At 38.9% G+C, this 16299-nt stretch overlaps 1 protein-coding gene across 1 annotated transcript in view; it reads left to right on the plus strand.

The window, feature by feature from the left end:
• LOC132566589 (vitamin D3 hydroxylase-associated protein-like) overlaps positions 1-16299 on the plus strand; it is a 30972-nt gene that overhangs the window by 3846 nt on the left and 10827 nt on the right. The window contains exons 2-4 of the mRNA XM_060231770.1: positions 734-847; positions 13317-13460; positions 15139-15272. Coding sequence (XP_060087753.1) covers positions 734-847; positions 13317-13460; positions 15139-15272 — 392 coding nt within the window. The remainder of the gene's footprint in view (positions 1-733; positions 848-13316; positions 13461-15138; positions 15273-16299) is intronic.

Genomic DNA, 16299 nt, shown 5'->3' on the forward strand with positions numbered 1-16299 from the left:
AGATTGGACCAGGGGGTCCAATTCTATGAGCCCCCAAAGAAGGTGCCCCTATCCTTCATGATTTCCTATGGAAGGAAGGCATTTAAAAGGAGCACGGTCCCTTTCAATGTGATGGCCAGAACTCCCTTTGGACTTCAGTTGTGCTTGTCTCAACCTTGCTCCTGGCTCCACCCCCAAAGTCCCCAGATATTTCTTGAATTGGACTTGGCAACCCTATTCTCCTTGCCACCCACTAACTACCGTAATCTAACTCTTATCTTTCTTCACTCATTGTCAGCTATATTTATTATTTACTCACTACTCCACTGCAGGGCTTTTTTTGTAGCAAGAACTGCTTTGCATATTAGGCCACACTCCCCTGATGTAGCCAATCCTCCTGGAGCTTACAGTAGACCCTGTACTAAGAGCTCCATAAGTTCTTGAAGAATTGACTATATCAGGGGTGTGTGGCCTAATATGCAAAGGAGTCCTTGCTACAAAAATGCCCTGCTCTGCTGTCTCCCCTGCCTTGCATGGGGTTCAGGAGGGCCAGGCATATCCATGACACAAGGTTTTCGGGAAGAGAAAAGGGGAAATAGTGGGGGAAGAGAAAATTAGAAGTTCCCTGTGGGCAGCCATGTTGATCTGAATGTTAGATGTTCCCTGTGTGGGTTCCCACTGGTATATCTATGACTGAGACAAGATTTCCAGACATAATTTCCCCTTGTTGTAATGTTTTTGCCTTCTATTGCAGAACCCTGGAGTCCAAACAGAAAGTATTCTGTCCCTGCCACTAGTGGAACTCGCAGAGAAACTGCAGGAGGAGACTCTTTCTCCAGAGAGTGTCCTGTATGCTTACATAAGCCAGGTGAGTGCAATAGGGACTACTGGCGCTGTTTCACTTGTAGGATACTCTTCTATGTTGCTATTCATTACGTTGACTGCAGCTTCACTTGCTACATGGAAACATTTACCTTTTTTTGTTGTTTACTTAATTGGATTTTCATGCTGCCTATCTGGGGAACATGCCCAAGGCAGTTTACAAAATAAAATATCACAAAATATTTTTAAATATTTTATTTGCCTACATTATTTAAATTCTTTGAAACCATATTTGTGTTGACATTTGTGTTAAGATCCCTTTTTCAAGCCCTGCTTTGTGCCCCTCCCTTCAGAGGTGAGATTTTTAGAGATAGGGTTGCTGCCAATTCCCATTTGGGGGCAGGGGATCCCCAGTTTGGAGGCCCTCCCTTCACTTCAGGGTCATCAGAAAGCGGGGTGGGGAGGGAAATGTCTGCTGGGCACTCCATTTTTCCCTGTGGAGACTGATTCCCATAGGATATAATGGAGAATTGATCTGTGGGTATCTGGGGCTCTGGAGGGGCTGGTTTTTCAGGAAGAGGCACCAAATTTGCAGCATAGCATCCAGTGCCTCCCCCCAAAACACCTTCCAAGTTTCCAAAAGATTGGACCCGGGGGTCCAATTTTTTGAGCCCCAAAAGAAGGTGCCCCTATCCTTCATTATTTCCAATGGAGGGAAGGTGTGTGGTCCCTTTAAATGTGATGGCCAGAACTCCCTTTGGAATTCAGGCATGCTTGTCACAACTGTGCTCCTGGCTCCACCCCCAAAGTTCCCATATATTTTTGAATTGGACTTGGCAACTCTACTTGGAGACCAGAAACAGGGCTTTTTCTGTGGTGATGCCTGCTTTAGGATTGCCCTCTCTCTCAAGACTTCTGTGGGTTTTAAACAAGAGGTCCTATCTTGTTTAGAAGTCTTATGTCTATATTTAGAAATCTTATGGTATGTTTCTACACTGAAGGTTGTTTTAGGTTACTCAGACTTGTTTTGGCTTGTTAGTTTTGTGTTACTTGTGAGCCACCTCAAACAGGTGATCTAAAGAGGTAGCATATAAGTATGAAACAACAGTAATGCAATATGGTAATATGCTAATAAAAGCCATTAAAATAGAATACTGCACACAATCCCAAGATCAAACCAGAAAAAAAAATCTGATTAAAAGGATAAGATCAGGGGTCGCTATGTAGAAAAATAGGTGGTGGATGTTATGTTATGCAGCTGCATCTACTATTCAGTGGTCAAGGTGGGGAGGTGGAGGAGGAACCCTCAGAAAGGTTCAGGAGCTGTGCTCCTGTGAGTTCCTGATGAATCTGAGGCCTGGATAAGATCATAAATATCCTAAAAACAGCATTAAAAGAGAGCCATAGCCTAAGATCAGTATAAAAGGATCAGTAGTTTACAACCAACTGCAGGAGGTAGGGCTACTATGTGCCCACAGGCACTCCAGCAATTGGCAAGAGATTTTTTTAAAAATCACTGTTAATGGTGACATCAGTTCCAGGATCACTGCCAGATTTACCACAGCGTTTCTATTAATTCCTAGAGTGGCATGACAACACTTCCAGGTTTTCCTGGAAGCAATATTATACCAGAGAGGCTATGGATCAGTGGCAGAGCATCTGCTTGGCATGCAGAAGGTCCCAGGTTCAACCCCTGGCATTTCCAGTTAAAGGAGCAGGTAGTAGGTGATTTGAAAGATTTCTTCCTGAGACCCTGGAGAACTGCTGCCAGTCTGAATAGACAATACTGATCTTGATGGACCAGTGGTCTGATTCAGTATAAAGCAGCTTCATGTGTTCATTGCTGATGCCCCCCATCTCCCACTGGTTGCTTGGCAACCGTACCAGGAATACTAAAAGGCTTAAGAGAATAAACATGCCTGCTTATTGCCTAAAAGAATATAAACTTGGTGACCTGCAAACTTGTAGGGATTAAGCTCCAAAACATCCATCGACACTATCAGTGAGACAGCTTATATGTGCCACTTTTTTTTTTAAACAACCACATGGGATGAACACAGTAAAGGACTGGTGAATAGGAGAGACCTGTGACAATTTTTTTTTTACTTACAAGCAGTTTCTAAACCACTCTATTTAACACAATAAATTGTTTTCAACCTTAATGTTTGTTCAATTCAATATTTACTTTATGAAATTTTTTGTTACTCTCATATAGTGTGAAAAATCCAAGTGGGCAGCCGTGTTGGTCTGAAGCAATAGAACAAAGGAGTAGACAAGCCGTACTTTTAAGACCAACTAAGTTTTATTCAGAATTCTTAAGGGAGTGAAACCCAACCTTCATACAAACATCCTACAAAACAATTTCACAAACATAATTTCACAAGCATAAAGAGAACACTGACAAGTCCAGCAAAGCCAGAACGCTTGTAATAAAATTCTTGCTTGCTATGTAGACTTCTTTTTTTTGTGTATAAACAATTTTTATTATTCTGCAATATATTGTAACAATAATATTAATCTATTAATGAAAACTTCATACCAATACATTACATTTTCCACCTCCCTCCCCCCTTTTGTGACCTCCACCTGTGCATTTTAAAAATTACTAAACAAAAATAAAAGGTACTTTTCAATTTAAGAATCTTCATAAAAAACTATAATAAACCTATAATAGAATAAAAATAAGAGGAAAAAAAACCCTTTACTAAATTTACAATCCATCTTCATTGTAATCCTTTAATCCTTAGTCCTTATCATAAAATGCAAATTGAAGATATATATTCCCATAATCTCATTTTTTTATCTATAATCCTTATCAAAATAGGTTGGAAAAAAATATGTTCACATAGTCTCATTTATTGACTGTAGTCCATTTGTTATACCCCTAGCGTTCAACTGTTATCAAAAATCACCAAATGTCCTTTAACTTTCCTTTGTTTTTCAACATATTTTTGAAATTTTCTCCACTTAATTTTAAATTTCTGTAGATCAAATTCTTTTAAGATTCTTGTAAACTTGTCAATTTCACTCCAGTGCTTAACTTTAATAATCCAATCCCATTTTTCCGGTATTTTATCTTGCTTCCACATCTGCGCATATAATGTCCTTGCTGCTGAAAGCATGTACCAAATTATCGTTCTATCTTGTTTCGGAAATTTTTCCATTTGTAATCCCAACAAAAAGATTTCTGGTGCCAATCCCAGACAAAAAGATTTCTTGATGCAATAACCCAAAATTTTTGAAATCTCTTGCTGAATAATTTGCCAAAATTGCTTTGCCTTTTCACAAGTCCACCACATATGGTAGAAAGATCCTTCATGTTTTTTACATTTCCAGCACCTATTCGACACCTGATTGTTCATTTTTGATGGTTTCTTAGGAGTCATATACCACCAATATAACATTTTAAAGCAGTTTTCTTTAATATTATTACATGTTGATATCTTCATAGAGTTCTTCCACTTGTATTTCCTTATTTATATTTATTGCCCATTTTATCATTTGAGATTTAACAACTTCATCTTCTGTAGACCATTTCAACAATAGTTTATAGGTTCTTGAAATCAATTTCTCATTAGCGCCAAACAGCATTTTTTCCAATTCTGTTTGTTCTTGTCTTACTCCCTCATTTTTAATATCCTGTTCAAGCAAACTCTTGATTTGTTGCAATTGAAACCAATTATACTTATATTCCAATTCTTCCGCCGATTTTAATTCCACCTTACCTCCGTGTATTTTTAACAATTGTTTATAAGATATCCATTTCTCTTATTTAATATCTTTAATATCTGAATATAACTTTATTATTTCTGTTGGCACAATCCAAAGCGATTTCCTCTCATCTAGATTACTTCTTATATAATGATGTAAGAAGAAGCCATCCATCTTACTCATCTAACACAGATATGCATGCCAACCAAAAACATTTCCATGGCCTTCTAATGTTAATAATTTTCTATTTAATAACATCATCCATTCTCTGATCCACACCCAGCAAACTGCATCATGGTATAACTTTAGATCTGGTAATTGGAAGCCTCCCCTCTCTTTTGCATTGGTCAAAATTTTCATTTTAATTCTTGTTTTTTTGCCAGCCCATACGAATTCTGAGTTTTCTTTGCCATTTATTAATTTGTTTACTGTCCTTCACTATTGGAATTGTTTGAAACAAGAACATGATTCTTGGTAACACATTTATTTTAATTGCAGAGATTCTACCAAGTGTAGATAAGTTCAACTTATTCCATTTTAATAACTCTCCATCAATTTTCCGCCAGAGCTTCTCATAGTTATTTTTATACAAATCAATGTTTTTGTTGTTATTTCTATACCTAGATACTTTACTTTAGAAGTCACTTCACACTTTAAGTTTTGTAGTTCTTGTTTAATCTTCGACATGTTTTTAACCAAAATTTTTGGCTTCTCTTTATTTATATAGAAACCTGCCAGCTCTCCATATTCTTGTATCTTACGAAGCAGCAACAGTGTAACTTGAGTTGGATTTTCATTTATAAACATTACATCATCAGCAAACGCTCTGTATTTGTAAGAAAAACCTTTCAATTTCAGTCCCTCTATCTCTTTATCTTCTTGGATTCGCATAAGCAATATCTCTAAGGTCATTATAAATATCAATGGAGATAGAGGGCAACCTTATCTCGTTCCTTTACTAATTGTCATTTTTTCTATCAAAACTGCATTTATACAGAGTCTTGCTTGTTGTTTGGTATATATCGCCTTCACCGTTCTTACAAAATCTTCTCCCAATCTCAATTTCTCCATCACTGCAAACATAAAATCCCAATGCACATTGTCAAATGCTTTCTCTGCATCTGTGAAAAATAGTGCTACTTCTTTTTCAGGGTGTTTCTCATAATAGTCAATAATATCTATCACCATTCTAATATTGTTTCTAATTTGCCTCCTGGGAAGAAATCCTGCTTTCTCTTCTTTAATAAAATTATTCAAATGCTGTTTCAGGCGTTCTGCTAATATTCTAGCATATATTTTGTAGTCATTGTTAAGTAATGAAATTGGTCTATAATTTTTTATGTTCATGGTGTCTCTATCTTCTTTTGGTATCAACAAAATTACTGCTTCTTTCCAAGTGTTAGGTATTTTCCCTTCTATTCTTATAGTATTCATCAATTTCTGAAGTTTTGGTAGTAGAGTCTCCATGAGGACTGTGACGGAACCGGCCCGATTCTGCCTTCAGACCCGGTCCCGTCAGCTCCCTATTGAGTCGCCAACTCCTGGAGGGAGCTATTTCTCCTCCTGCCCCTTGGGCACGCTGCCACCACCTGCTCAGTCCCGGGGTTCAGATTGAGAGGAACAGGACTCCCAATCCCCCTCTCCCGCTATGAGGCTAGGCCTCCAGGTCCTCTGCCACCCTGTACTTGGGTTTCACAGAGACCGCAGCACTTCTTTGGGGCACCCCTGGAGGATTGGCACCTTATTCAACTGCATGCCTTCCTCCTTCCCCGGGGCCCCCTTCTCAACACAGCGTGGTCTAAAGCGGTCTGGGGATCTATGTGGTACAGAGTTTGACTGCCAGCATTTAAACAGTAAAAATATATTTATTCAAAAAGAGAAAAAGATAGGGAAAGAAAAACAAAACAAAAACAGTTGCATTTAAAAAAGTAGCACAGCACAGCACAGCAAACAGCATGACAAAGGAAAGGTGTTTATAAACGCTTTCTACTGTCCCTGGTCTAAACTTGTCCTGTCTTGAGAATTACTTGCTTGGTCTGCCTGCCTGGGGCCTCCCAGGCAGGAGCCTCCATGCTCACCACATGCTCGCTCGAGCCCCCCGTTCAAATCTGCTTCTCTTCCTGCCTAACACATGCAAAGAACAAAAGCACTTCCTGCCTCTCTAGGAGACTTTCCCCCTAGAGTTGTTGGTTTGGCTCTGGAAGGGAGGGGGGGGAGTGAGGGGAAGGCTACAAAGCCTGCTGAGGAATTTACTGATCCCTGCCAATGAAGCACCACCACTGACTAAAATGGCGTTTCTCCACAAGGACTTCATAGAATTTTGCTGTAAAACCATCTAGACCGGGTGCTTTTCCCAATTTCATTGAATTAATAGCCGCCTCTATTTCTTCCTTTCCAATTGGTTCATTCAATACCTTCTCCATATATTCTATTAAGGGGTTAACACTGATTTTCTGTAAATATGCATCAATTTTTTTCTTGTCCACCACATTACTTTTAAACAACTTGGCATAATATTTGTAAAATTCTCTTTTGATTCCTTCCTGGTCAACAATTTCCTTGCCTCCCAAAATAATTTTATTAATAATTTTATTTTCCATTTTTCTTTTCATTTGCCAGGCCAGGTATTTTCCAGGTTTATTCGCTCCTTCAAAGGATTTTTGTTGAAGCCTTTTTAGATTACATTCCACTTCTTTGTTTAACAAATGGCTCAGTTGACTTTGTAGTATTGTAATCTCCCTTATAATTTTCTTTTTCCCAGGCCTCTTTTTGAGCTCCTTCTCCTTCTTTCCAATCTCTTTTTGCAAGTCTATCATTTGTTTATTTTTGGCTTTTTTGTCCTTATTGTTCAAAGTAATTAGGATGCCCCTCATTACCCCTTTATATACATCCCACACCGTTTGAAATTGAATGTCCTCATTTTCATTTATTCGAAAGAAAGCTTTAGTCTCCTTTTCCAGAGACTCTACTACCACCTTTTTCTGCAGCAAGTCTTCATTTATCCGCCATCTTAAAGTCTTTTTTACAGGTTTTGCAGACCACATTAATGGATTGTGGTCTGCCCCTATTTTTTTTTTTGTTGTAAATCCCAGATTTTTTGTAATCCATAACATATTGATCCTTGAAAAAGAATTGTGCCTTGCTGAAAAGAAAGTGTAGTCCCATACTTTGGGGTTAAATTCCCTCCATATATCCTCCAGACTTTCCTGTTTAACTAATTCAAAAAATGACTTTGGTAGTTTTCCTTCATTATTTTTTCCCCAGATCTATCCAAAGTATTTTTAACCTTTCCATTAAAGTCTCCCATTAGCATAATTTGCTCATATGTCACTTGATCTAATTGTTGCATGATATCCTTAAAGAAAGAGTCTTTTGCTCCATTAGGGGCATACAATCCCAATAACAAAGTTCTTTTATGGTTCAACATCACTTCCACCACAATAAATCTACCCTCATCATCTTTAAAAATCAACTTTGGGTCTAGTTCTTGCTTCACATAAAAAACCACTCCCCTTTTTTTCTCCCTAGCCAATGAACAAAATTCCACACCAAGTTGCTTATTCCATAAAAATTTGTAATCCATTTGTTTAATATGTACTTCTTGTAGGCAAATTATACTACATTTTTGCTTCCCAATCCAATGAAAAGTTGCCCTTCTTTTTTGTGGTGAATTAAGTCCATTTACATTCCAAGATATTAATTTGTAATCCATCATGGTTTTCTATTTTTAATCTGTACCCCCAAATTCTTTATGCTCCTCCAAAAACTTCGTCATGTCCTGAGTAGTTGTGATGGTAAATCTCTTCCCATTGTATTCAAAACCCAGCCCCTCTGGAAGTATCCATCTGTATCTTATTTCACTTTCTCTCAACTTGTCAGTCAGCTTTTTATACAGTCTTCTATCATTTAGAACTTTCCTTGGCAATTCTTTCATAATTCTTACACTGCTACCATCCACCTCCAGTTTGCTCTCAAACTGTTTACTTAAAATCCTACCCACCAAGTCTCTTGTCACAAATCTCACTACCACATCCCTTGGTAGTTTTTTTTCTTGTTGCATAGTCTGAGTTGACACTGTAAATATAGTCATTAAAAAACTGGTTTCATCAGGGTCATCTCCCAAGAATTCAGCAATGATTTTTATTATATATGTCCTTAAATCAGTCTCATCAGACTCAGGCACCCCTCTCAAACGTATCTGATTTTCCATTAACTTGCAATCTTGTAGTACTGCTTTCTCCTGCATTTTTTTAATTGTGGAATCCACTGTATTAATTTTAACATCATGGTCTTTCACCTTTTCTTCAACTTCCTGCATTTTCTTTGACACTGCTTGGAAGTCTTTACTGAGAACTTCTATATCTTTTTTAAATTCCTTCTTACATTCAGCTATAGAGTCTTTTATCACTTTAACCAATCTTGCCTTCATGTCATCCATTTGCTCTTGCGTTTTGGACCTTTTTACTTCTTCCAATGTCTTAGCCCTCGTCACAATCTGCTTTGCTCCTGATTTGTGGGTGGACATCACTGCCTTCCCATTGTAAATATAGGCTTTGAAGATGACCTCACCAATTCACTTTTTAATAGTACAATCTTGTAGAATGGAGCATGCCCTTTCAGATGAGCCCAAAATCGCTGTTCCCAGAAGCCCCAGAGTCGATATTAATTTGTTAAAATTTAATTTTCTTCAAAATGGTGCCCGCGGCTTTTCTGCCTCCCCCCCCCTTTATTTTTTTTTTTTTTAAAAAAAAATCCTTTTCTTCTAGAGTGCTCCAAACTTAGTTCAAATCATATAATCCAATAAATCCAGTCTTCTAATGATAATATTTGCCGGCTCTGCTAAATTTTAAAGTCCCATTGTGTTTTAAATTTTTTTTAACTTTTGACCTTCTTTCAATGGCCACCAATGTTTCTCTATGATTATAGTCCTAGAGAGGGCTAGGAGTCTAAAAGTTTTCCCTTCTCTTAATGGCCACTTCCTTCCTTTCTTGCCACGAAGTCTCATTTTTTATAGTTGAGAAGTCTTGCGATACTTCTATGACGCCATTTCCTGTGTCATCCTGTTGATCTGCAGTTCTGTTTTGGGAGGGGTTGTCTGACCACAGGTATGCCAAACAACTTCTATTTTTCTTCTTTTTAACCTTATTCTCTAAATCTCTTAGTCCCAAATTTACCCCCTCCTCCTTCTTCTTTACTTTAACGTAATATAGATATATCCAGACCTTTGTTTTTTCTCCAAATAAATCTTATTTTAGTCCTGGAGTGATAGATAAAAATCTTTACCATTAAAAATGATGATCCTTTCGAGCACGGTTCTCTTCCAAAGTAGATATTAATTAGTCCCAAAGAACTTTGGCTCATGATGAATTTAAGTCGATTAAACAACCCCAGATGTCCTCTGTAGACATTGTTATGCGATTCTTCTCTGAGGACTCTTCAAAGCCAAAAAGGAACCCCACTGGGATTCCTCGTCAGCCAAAGTAAATCCCCTCAGAATTTTATGAGCATGTCTTGGCCATCTCCTTGCCTAGAAGATGTAGGCAGTAGGTGTTTAGGTCACCTTCTCTGCCCAGAACAGAGGCACTGGTCTGCTCCTCTACTGAGAACCACGTCAATCCTCCATGACACCAAGCCGGAAGTCCCTAGACTTCTGTTTTTTTTAATAGCAAAGACAGAACCAAATATGTGACCAGCTGCAAACAGCCGAAGGGAGCACAGTGCCCACCTGGCTAAATGAGTACATGTTGCTATATTGCCACATGGTGGCTATTGTATGAACAACACTTGCTATTTTTTACCCTCACTAAATACATGTAAGACCTGGGTGGAAAAAATAAAAAAAATTGACCTCCCTTTTTTCTGATAGAAAAACTGGACAATTAGGTTGAACACTAAAAAAAATCCCAACAACCATAAAATATTTTATTTTAGAATGAATACAGTGCTTCTTAAAATATATAGCATGAAAATGTCTGAGGACTGTTTTTCAATTTTTGCAACAAAAAATTGGGGGGCTACTAAAAATGTCCTACATGATATTATCTCCTTTTTTTAAGTGAGAAAAGCCTTGTCTTACAAAGCATTCTCCTCATTCCAAATGTGCAACATAAAAAGTCTGAGAACTTCCTCATTTTTCCCCATAGAAAGTTGGCAAATTTGGGGGAGCATTGAAACCCCCCCACACACTATTTTTCAGTTTTAAAAAACACTCTTACACTAAAGATATATACAACCAGGAGAAAGGCTTGCTTTATGGAATTCACATATGAATTACTATAAAGTTAGTAGAAAATTGCGGTCTTTCCTAGACCTGACATTTTTTTGCTATGAGACCATTAAAACTTAATCAAATGATAGCCCAGTGCCACTATAGGAAAGTCACAGGCAAGCTTTGTAGGATCTAGTGAGAATTATTGACTGTAGGGGAAGAGGCAGTCCTTAAAGCACCTTTTGATCCCACACTCTAGAGCACTTTTGGATATAGGGTATAATGGAACGCTATTACAATATTCTGTGATTCTGTAGCATATGGATCTTGTTTTGGGAAAAACTGAAATATATGCAATATTTACTTTCTATCAAACTTTTAACCAACTGAACTATATAAAATGTATTGTTTGTAATTTAGTTAGGGCATGAAATTGTACTATCCGGCATATTTATGGAATTTAAAAGTATAACTTTAAAATGTTTTCTATAAGAAAAATTGCAAGTATACCCAATACTTGAGAAAGAGTTGCAAACTGCTGCATTCCAGCACATGTATCTTTCATTTTTGCCATCGGAGAGGTAGGAAAAATAAAAGTTGAAAGTATATTGAAGGTAGTAAACAGGAGGAGGAGGAGGAAGAGCTTGGATTTATATCCTGCCCTTCACTCAGAATCTCAAATCAGTTTACAGTCTCCTTCCCTTCCCTTCACTGCAACAAGCACCTGCAAGGTAGGTGGGGCTGAGAGAGCTCTGAGAGAACTACTCTTGAAAAAACAGCTCTGAGAGGACTGTGACTGACCCAAGATCATCCAGCAGGTGCATGTGAAAGAGTGGGGAATGGTTCTCCAGATTAGAGTCCATCACTCTTAACTGCTACCCCTGTCTGGTTCTGTATTATATTACTTGGATAGAAACTCTGAGACTTACAACAGCATTATTACCAGCAAGGCTGGATATTAAGTTAAACTTTACAATGTTGAAAAAACTGAACTCTTTAATAATGTATTATCTTGAAAGACATAATAGCATATTAATTGTTTTCAAAGTTATTTACATCAGAATTCCTGAAAATGTGGTATAAAAGGCCTTGTTGAGCAGGAATGCGTAGGAACACAGTTCCAGCTGGCTTGGAATCAGGGGTGTGGCCTAATATCCAAATCCAAATACCTTTATTGGCATCAATGTTCCCTCTAAGCTTCAGAACCTTGTGAGCAAAAATTCTACTTTGTGAGCTACTGGCGTTAAAGTTGTGAGCTACTGGCATTAAAATTGTGAGCTACTGCTTAAATTAGTGTGTTCTGGGGTCATCCTTCCTGAGCTAAAACAAAAATGTGTGAGCTGGAGGCTAAAAATCTGTGAACTAGGTCACGCTAACTCAGCTTAGAGGGAACACTGATTGGCATAGAAATAAAAAGTATACCATAGCAAATTTACATGGAGTTTCAGCTATAAAAACCAGTCAAACATCAGGAAGGGGAGCTAGTCTTTTGCTCCCTGATTGTTATGGCAGCCAAAAGGTACTTTGCAACCAGGCCTGTGATATGGGAACATTGGTCAGATAATAGAAAAAAAACTAACTTCACTTCAGGTAATCCATAAAAATTGGACAGAATAGGTTTGATTATACAGTCCTGCACTTCCCCATAAAAATCACAATAAAGCAAGACATGGGTGACCAATTCAAGGTGCCTTCCATTACATGGGCAGACTCTATCCTGATAAGCGATGTTGGCAAACCTCCCAGACAATATCACTGAGGGTAGAACACTGAGTCTTGCTAACATAAAAGAGCGGTGTAACAGGGGTGAAGTAATCTGGGAAAGCTAAGCAGCAAGCAGCCCATGATCTGAGAACATACCAAACGCTAAAGGGGAACAAGTTTTATGTCCAGAAGAACAAAGGGACTTCATTAGATTTGTAGAATCTTTCAGGATCAAGTGCCGTGTTCTACTGGAGAAAGTTTTCCTTCCAGAAGCTGCGGAGAACATCCTCTGTGAGTAAAAATGCTGCCTGAATTTGCTCAAGTTGGAACTTGAGGGTGCAACCCCAAATGGGGATCCCATATAACAACTGAGAAACTGTTTTAGCATTAAAAACATAAATGGCAGCTGGGACAAATTGGTTGCCATTCTTGTAAAAAAAGCTAACCACTGCAGACGAACTACACATTGCTGAGATGACTGCTTGCTTGCTTTGTACTGTCCAGTTATGATTATATTGGAAAAAGACCCCCAAGTATTTGAAAGATTTCACCTGTTCAATATTATTTCCCTTGAGGCACCAGCTTTGTAGTTTCCAGGACTTTGAAAATACTAAAATTTTGGATTTTACATTGTTTATAGACAGGAAATTTGTCTCACAGTATGAAGTAAAAGCGAGTAACAGGCACTTGAGGGTGTGGCCTGATATGCAAATGAGTTCTTGCTGGGCCTTTTCTACAAAAAAAAAGAAAAATAGGGAGGAAAGTAGTATTACAATGAAGCTGGTATATTTTACAATCCTGACCTTTTGAACACCTACCAGGAATTCCTTTAAAACCATTTACATGTTGTTCCCTCTATCTGTTCTCCCTGGTGACTCTTTTCTGCATCAAGGCTCTGGAAGTGACCCAGGAGGTGAATTGTGTGACGGATTTCATTCATGGATGTGAGGAGCAGCTTCAGGACATCAAGAAACAAAAGGAGAAAGGCTTGCTTTATGGAATTCCTGTCAGCATTAAGGATCACATTGGATGCAAGGTAGTTGGTTCTATCTTGACTGTATAGTGATCTTCCTGGTTCAAGCATTGCTGCATGAATGGTTCTGGACAAATGTTCAGTCTTCTATGCTCACTCCTCTTCCTCCTGCTCCACTGTCTACTACCTGCTTCCTTTTTTGTGACCAACCAAAAGTCTGTCCAGATTCATTCACAGAACACCATGTAATGGTTTAGTGTTACATCAAAATCAAACCTGTGTGTTGCAAGCCATCAAATAAGAGGAGCAACATAGTCAGGAGTTTCACAGAACATTTTTAAAAAAATCAGATTTGGTCATTGTGCAAGTCTGTTGTAAAATGGACTACAGTGTGGTCCACTGTTGATCACATAGACTTACACTACTATTTGCAGGGTAGGGGAATAAAATTGCATTCTGATCTGACTGTGCATCATGTGGATGCATTCTTCTGTTCTTGGGTACTTACTTTAAAATCAGCAATGAATTGCTGGTGAACAATGTGTCTTCTTGAGTTTTTGTATTTGTTTAAATGTCTGTCCTGCTGTATTGCCCATAACAGGTCCCCATCCTGACTAGTATGCCCCCCCCTCCGCCCCAGCAGTGAGAAATCATGTTCAGTGGCAATAATAGTAAATTCATTAACAGATCTGAACATCTGTGCTGTGGGAGGAAATGTAATGGTCTTGTGTGTGTGTTACTTTATTTTTTCTGTCCTTGCAGCTTGTTATTGTGCTGTTAACCACTTTGAATCCAAGGATATAAGACCAGGGGTGTGGTCACATGTACCATTAAAAGCGGGTGTATAGCACTCAAATCTGAACTGCTGAATATTGAATCGATGCAGGGCAGTTCAGACGAGCATCCAAGAATGCGATTCATTCTGTTGTGCGCGATCAGACATCCAATACTATCACGATCCTTTTTTGGAGCATGCGTAATCAGATGGTGATTTCTGGGAGGGGAGGGGGTCCATTGAACATGCGCCCAACTGTTTGGAGCTGGGAAATCAAAACTTTCTTCAGCGACAGGGGGGAAGGGCGAAAGTTTCCAGAATTAACATTGCCGATCCAAACCACAGAACTGCCAGGAATTATTTTCCTAGAAATTGGCAGTGACAATGATATCTTGAAATCCTCCACATTGAAAAAAAAAGAATTTTTTCCTGTTCTGAATAGTGGGATAACGTTCCCCCCCCTCCGATCCTGTGTTGATTGGAGAAGCAGAAGCATCACCTCAGATTCCCGGATGATCTGGCAATGCGCATGTCTGCTGGGGCTTTCTTTAAAAAAAAAAAAGGTGAGAGGCAGTAGCGCGCGTGAGCTGTCCAAACAACAAAAAGCCGATCTTGTGCCGCTGTTTTGAAAAAGGGCCGGACTTTATGTACTGTCAAATTAATGCACCATTCATGCGTAGCAAGCCTGGATGAGCCCGGATGATGATGGATTGCCAGATGTGGCTGTCTGAACGAACACATTTAATCTGTCAGCCAGACGGAGCTGTGTCGTCACTAATGGTATGTGTGACCGCACCCCAGGATGTATACATTTCAAATAAATGCCTTCTCTGCGACAGACAAAAAAACCCCACTGTTACATTCCTGTACTACCAACCAGGTCTAACAATTTTGCTTTCAATAGGCAAAAATCTAACAAAGTCCTTAGTCCATGTTGTCAGCCCAGCTATTTTTTCTCTCCCAAAGGGTCACATCTCCACATGCGGCTTGGTGCATTATCTGGGGAAAGTGGAAGAGGATGACAGTGTGATAGTAAAGGTTTTGAAGAAACAGGGGGCAATCCCATTTGTGAAGACGAACGTCCCCCAGAGCATGATAAAGTATTTGTTGGCTCTCGTTGTTGTTGCAAATTAACATATTTTTCTTTGCAACTGTATAGATAAAGAAAAGTTGAAGAAACTTTGGTGGGGGGCGGGGGCTTAATTTAGGAAAGAAAAAGTGACATGGTGGTTTTGGAATAGTGTGGAGAAAACAAGGTGAAATAATTCTTTCTGACCAAGATATGGAACTTGAGGTCTTCCAATGAAGTTTATTGGCAGCAAGTTAAAGACAAAGAAAAGGAAGTGTTTTTTTACACAGCACAAAATTTAGGAAATTTACAGAGAGCCAGTTTGGTGTAGTGGTTAAGTGTACGGGCTCTTATCTGGGAGAACTGGGTTTGATTCCCCACTCCTCCGCTTGCACCTGCTGGAATGGCCTTGGGTCAGCCATAGCTCTTGTAGGAGTTGTCTTTGAAAGGGCAGCTGCTATAAGAGCTCTCTCAGCCCCCCCCCCACCTCACAGGATGTCTGTTGTGGGGGAGGACGATAAAGGAGACTGTGAGCCACTCTGAGATTCAGAGTAGAGGGCAGGATATAAATCCAATATCATCATCTTCTTCTACTTTATGATATGAACCAGATATTTCAAAAGAAATATACCTGTAATTACAGATATTGGAGACAGGCAACCAGGAATAGCTGTCTCCATCATTCCATTCTTATGAGCTTTTCAGGGACATCTGGAAGCTCCACTGTTGTAGAGATTGTTGACCTAGATGGACATGTGAGCTTGTTCAGCAAGATCGCTGTTAAAAATACCATGCAATACCCTGCATGGCATAGATTCAGATGGGTAGCTGTGTTGATCTGAAGCAGCAGAACAAAGTCTGAGTTCAGTGGCACCAACAAAGCTTTATTCAAGGTATAAGCTTTTGTGTGCAAGCAGATATCTGAGGAAGTGTGATTACACATGAAAGTTTATACCTTGAATAAAACTTCATTGGTCTTAGAAGTGCCACTGGACTCTAAATTTGTTCTTCCTGCTATAATTAGGCATGTTTGCCCTTTGTCATGCACTTTCCCCAGT

Source organism: Heteronotia binoei, chromosome 2, assembly GCF_032191835.1.
Source record: "Heteronotia binoei isolate CCM8104 ecotype False Entrance Well chromosome 2, APGP_CSIRO_Hbin_v1, whole genome shotgun sequence".
Lineage (NCBI taxonomy): Eukaryota > Metazoa > Chordata > Lepidosauria > Squamata > Gekkonidae > Heteronotia > Heteronotia binoei.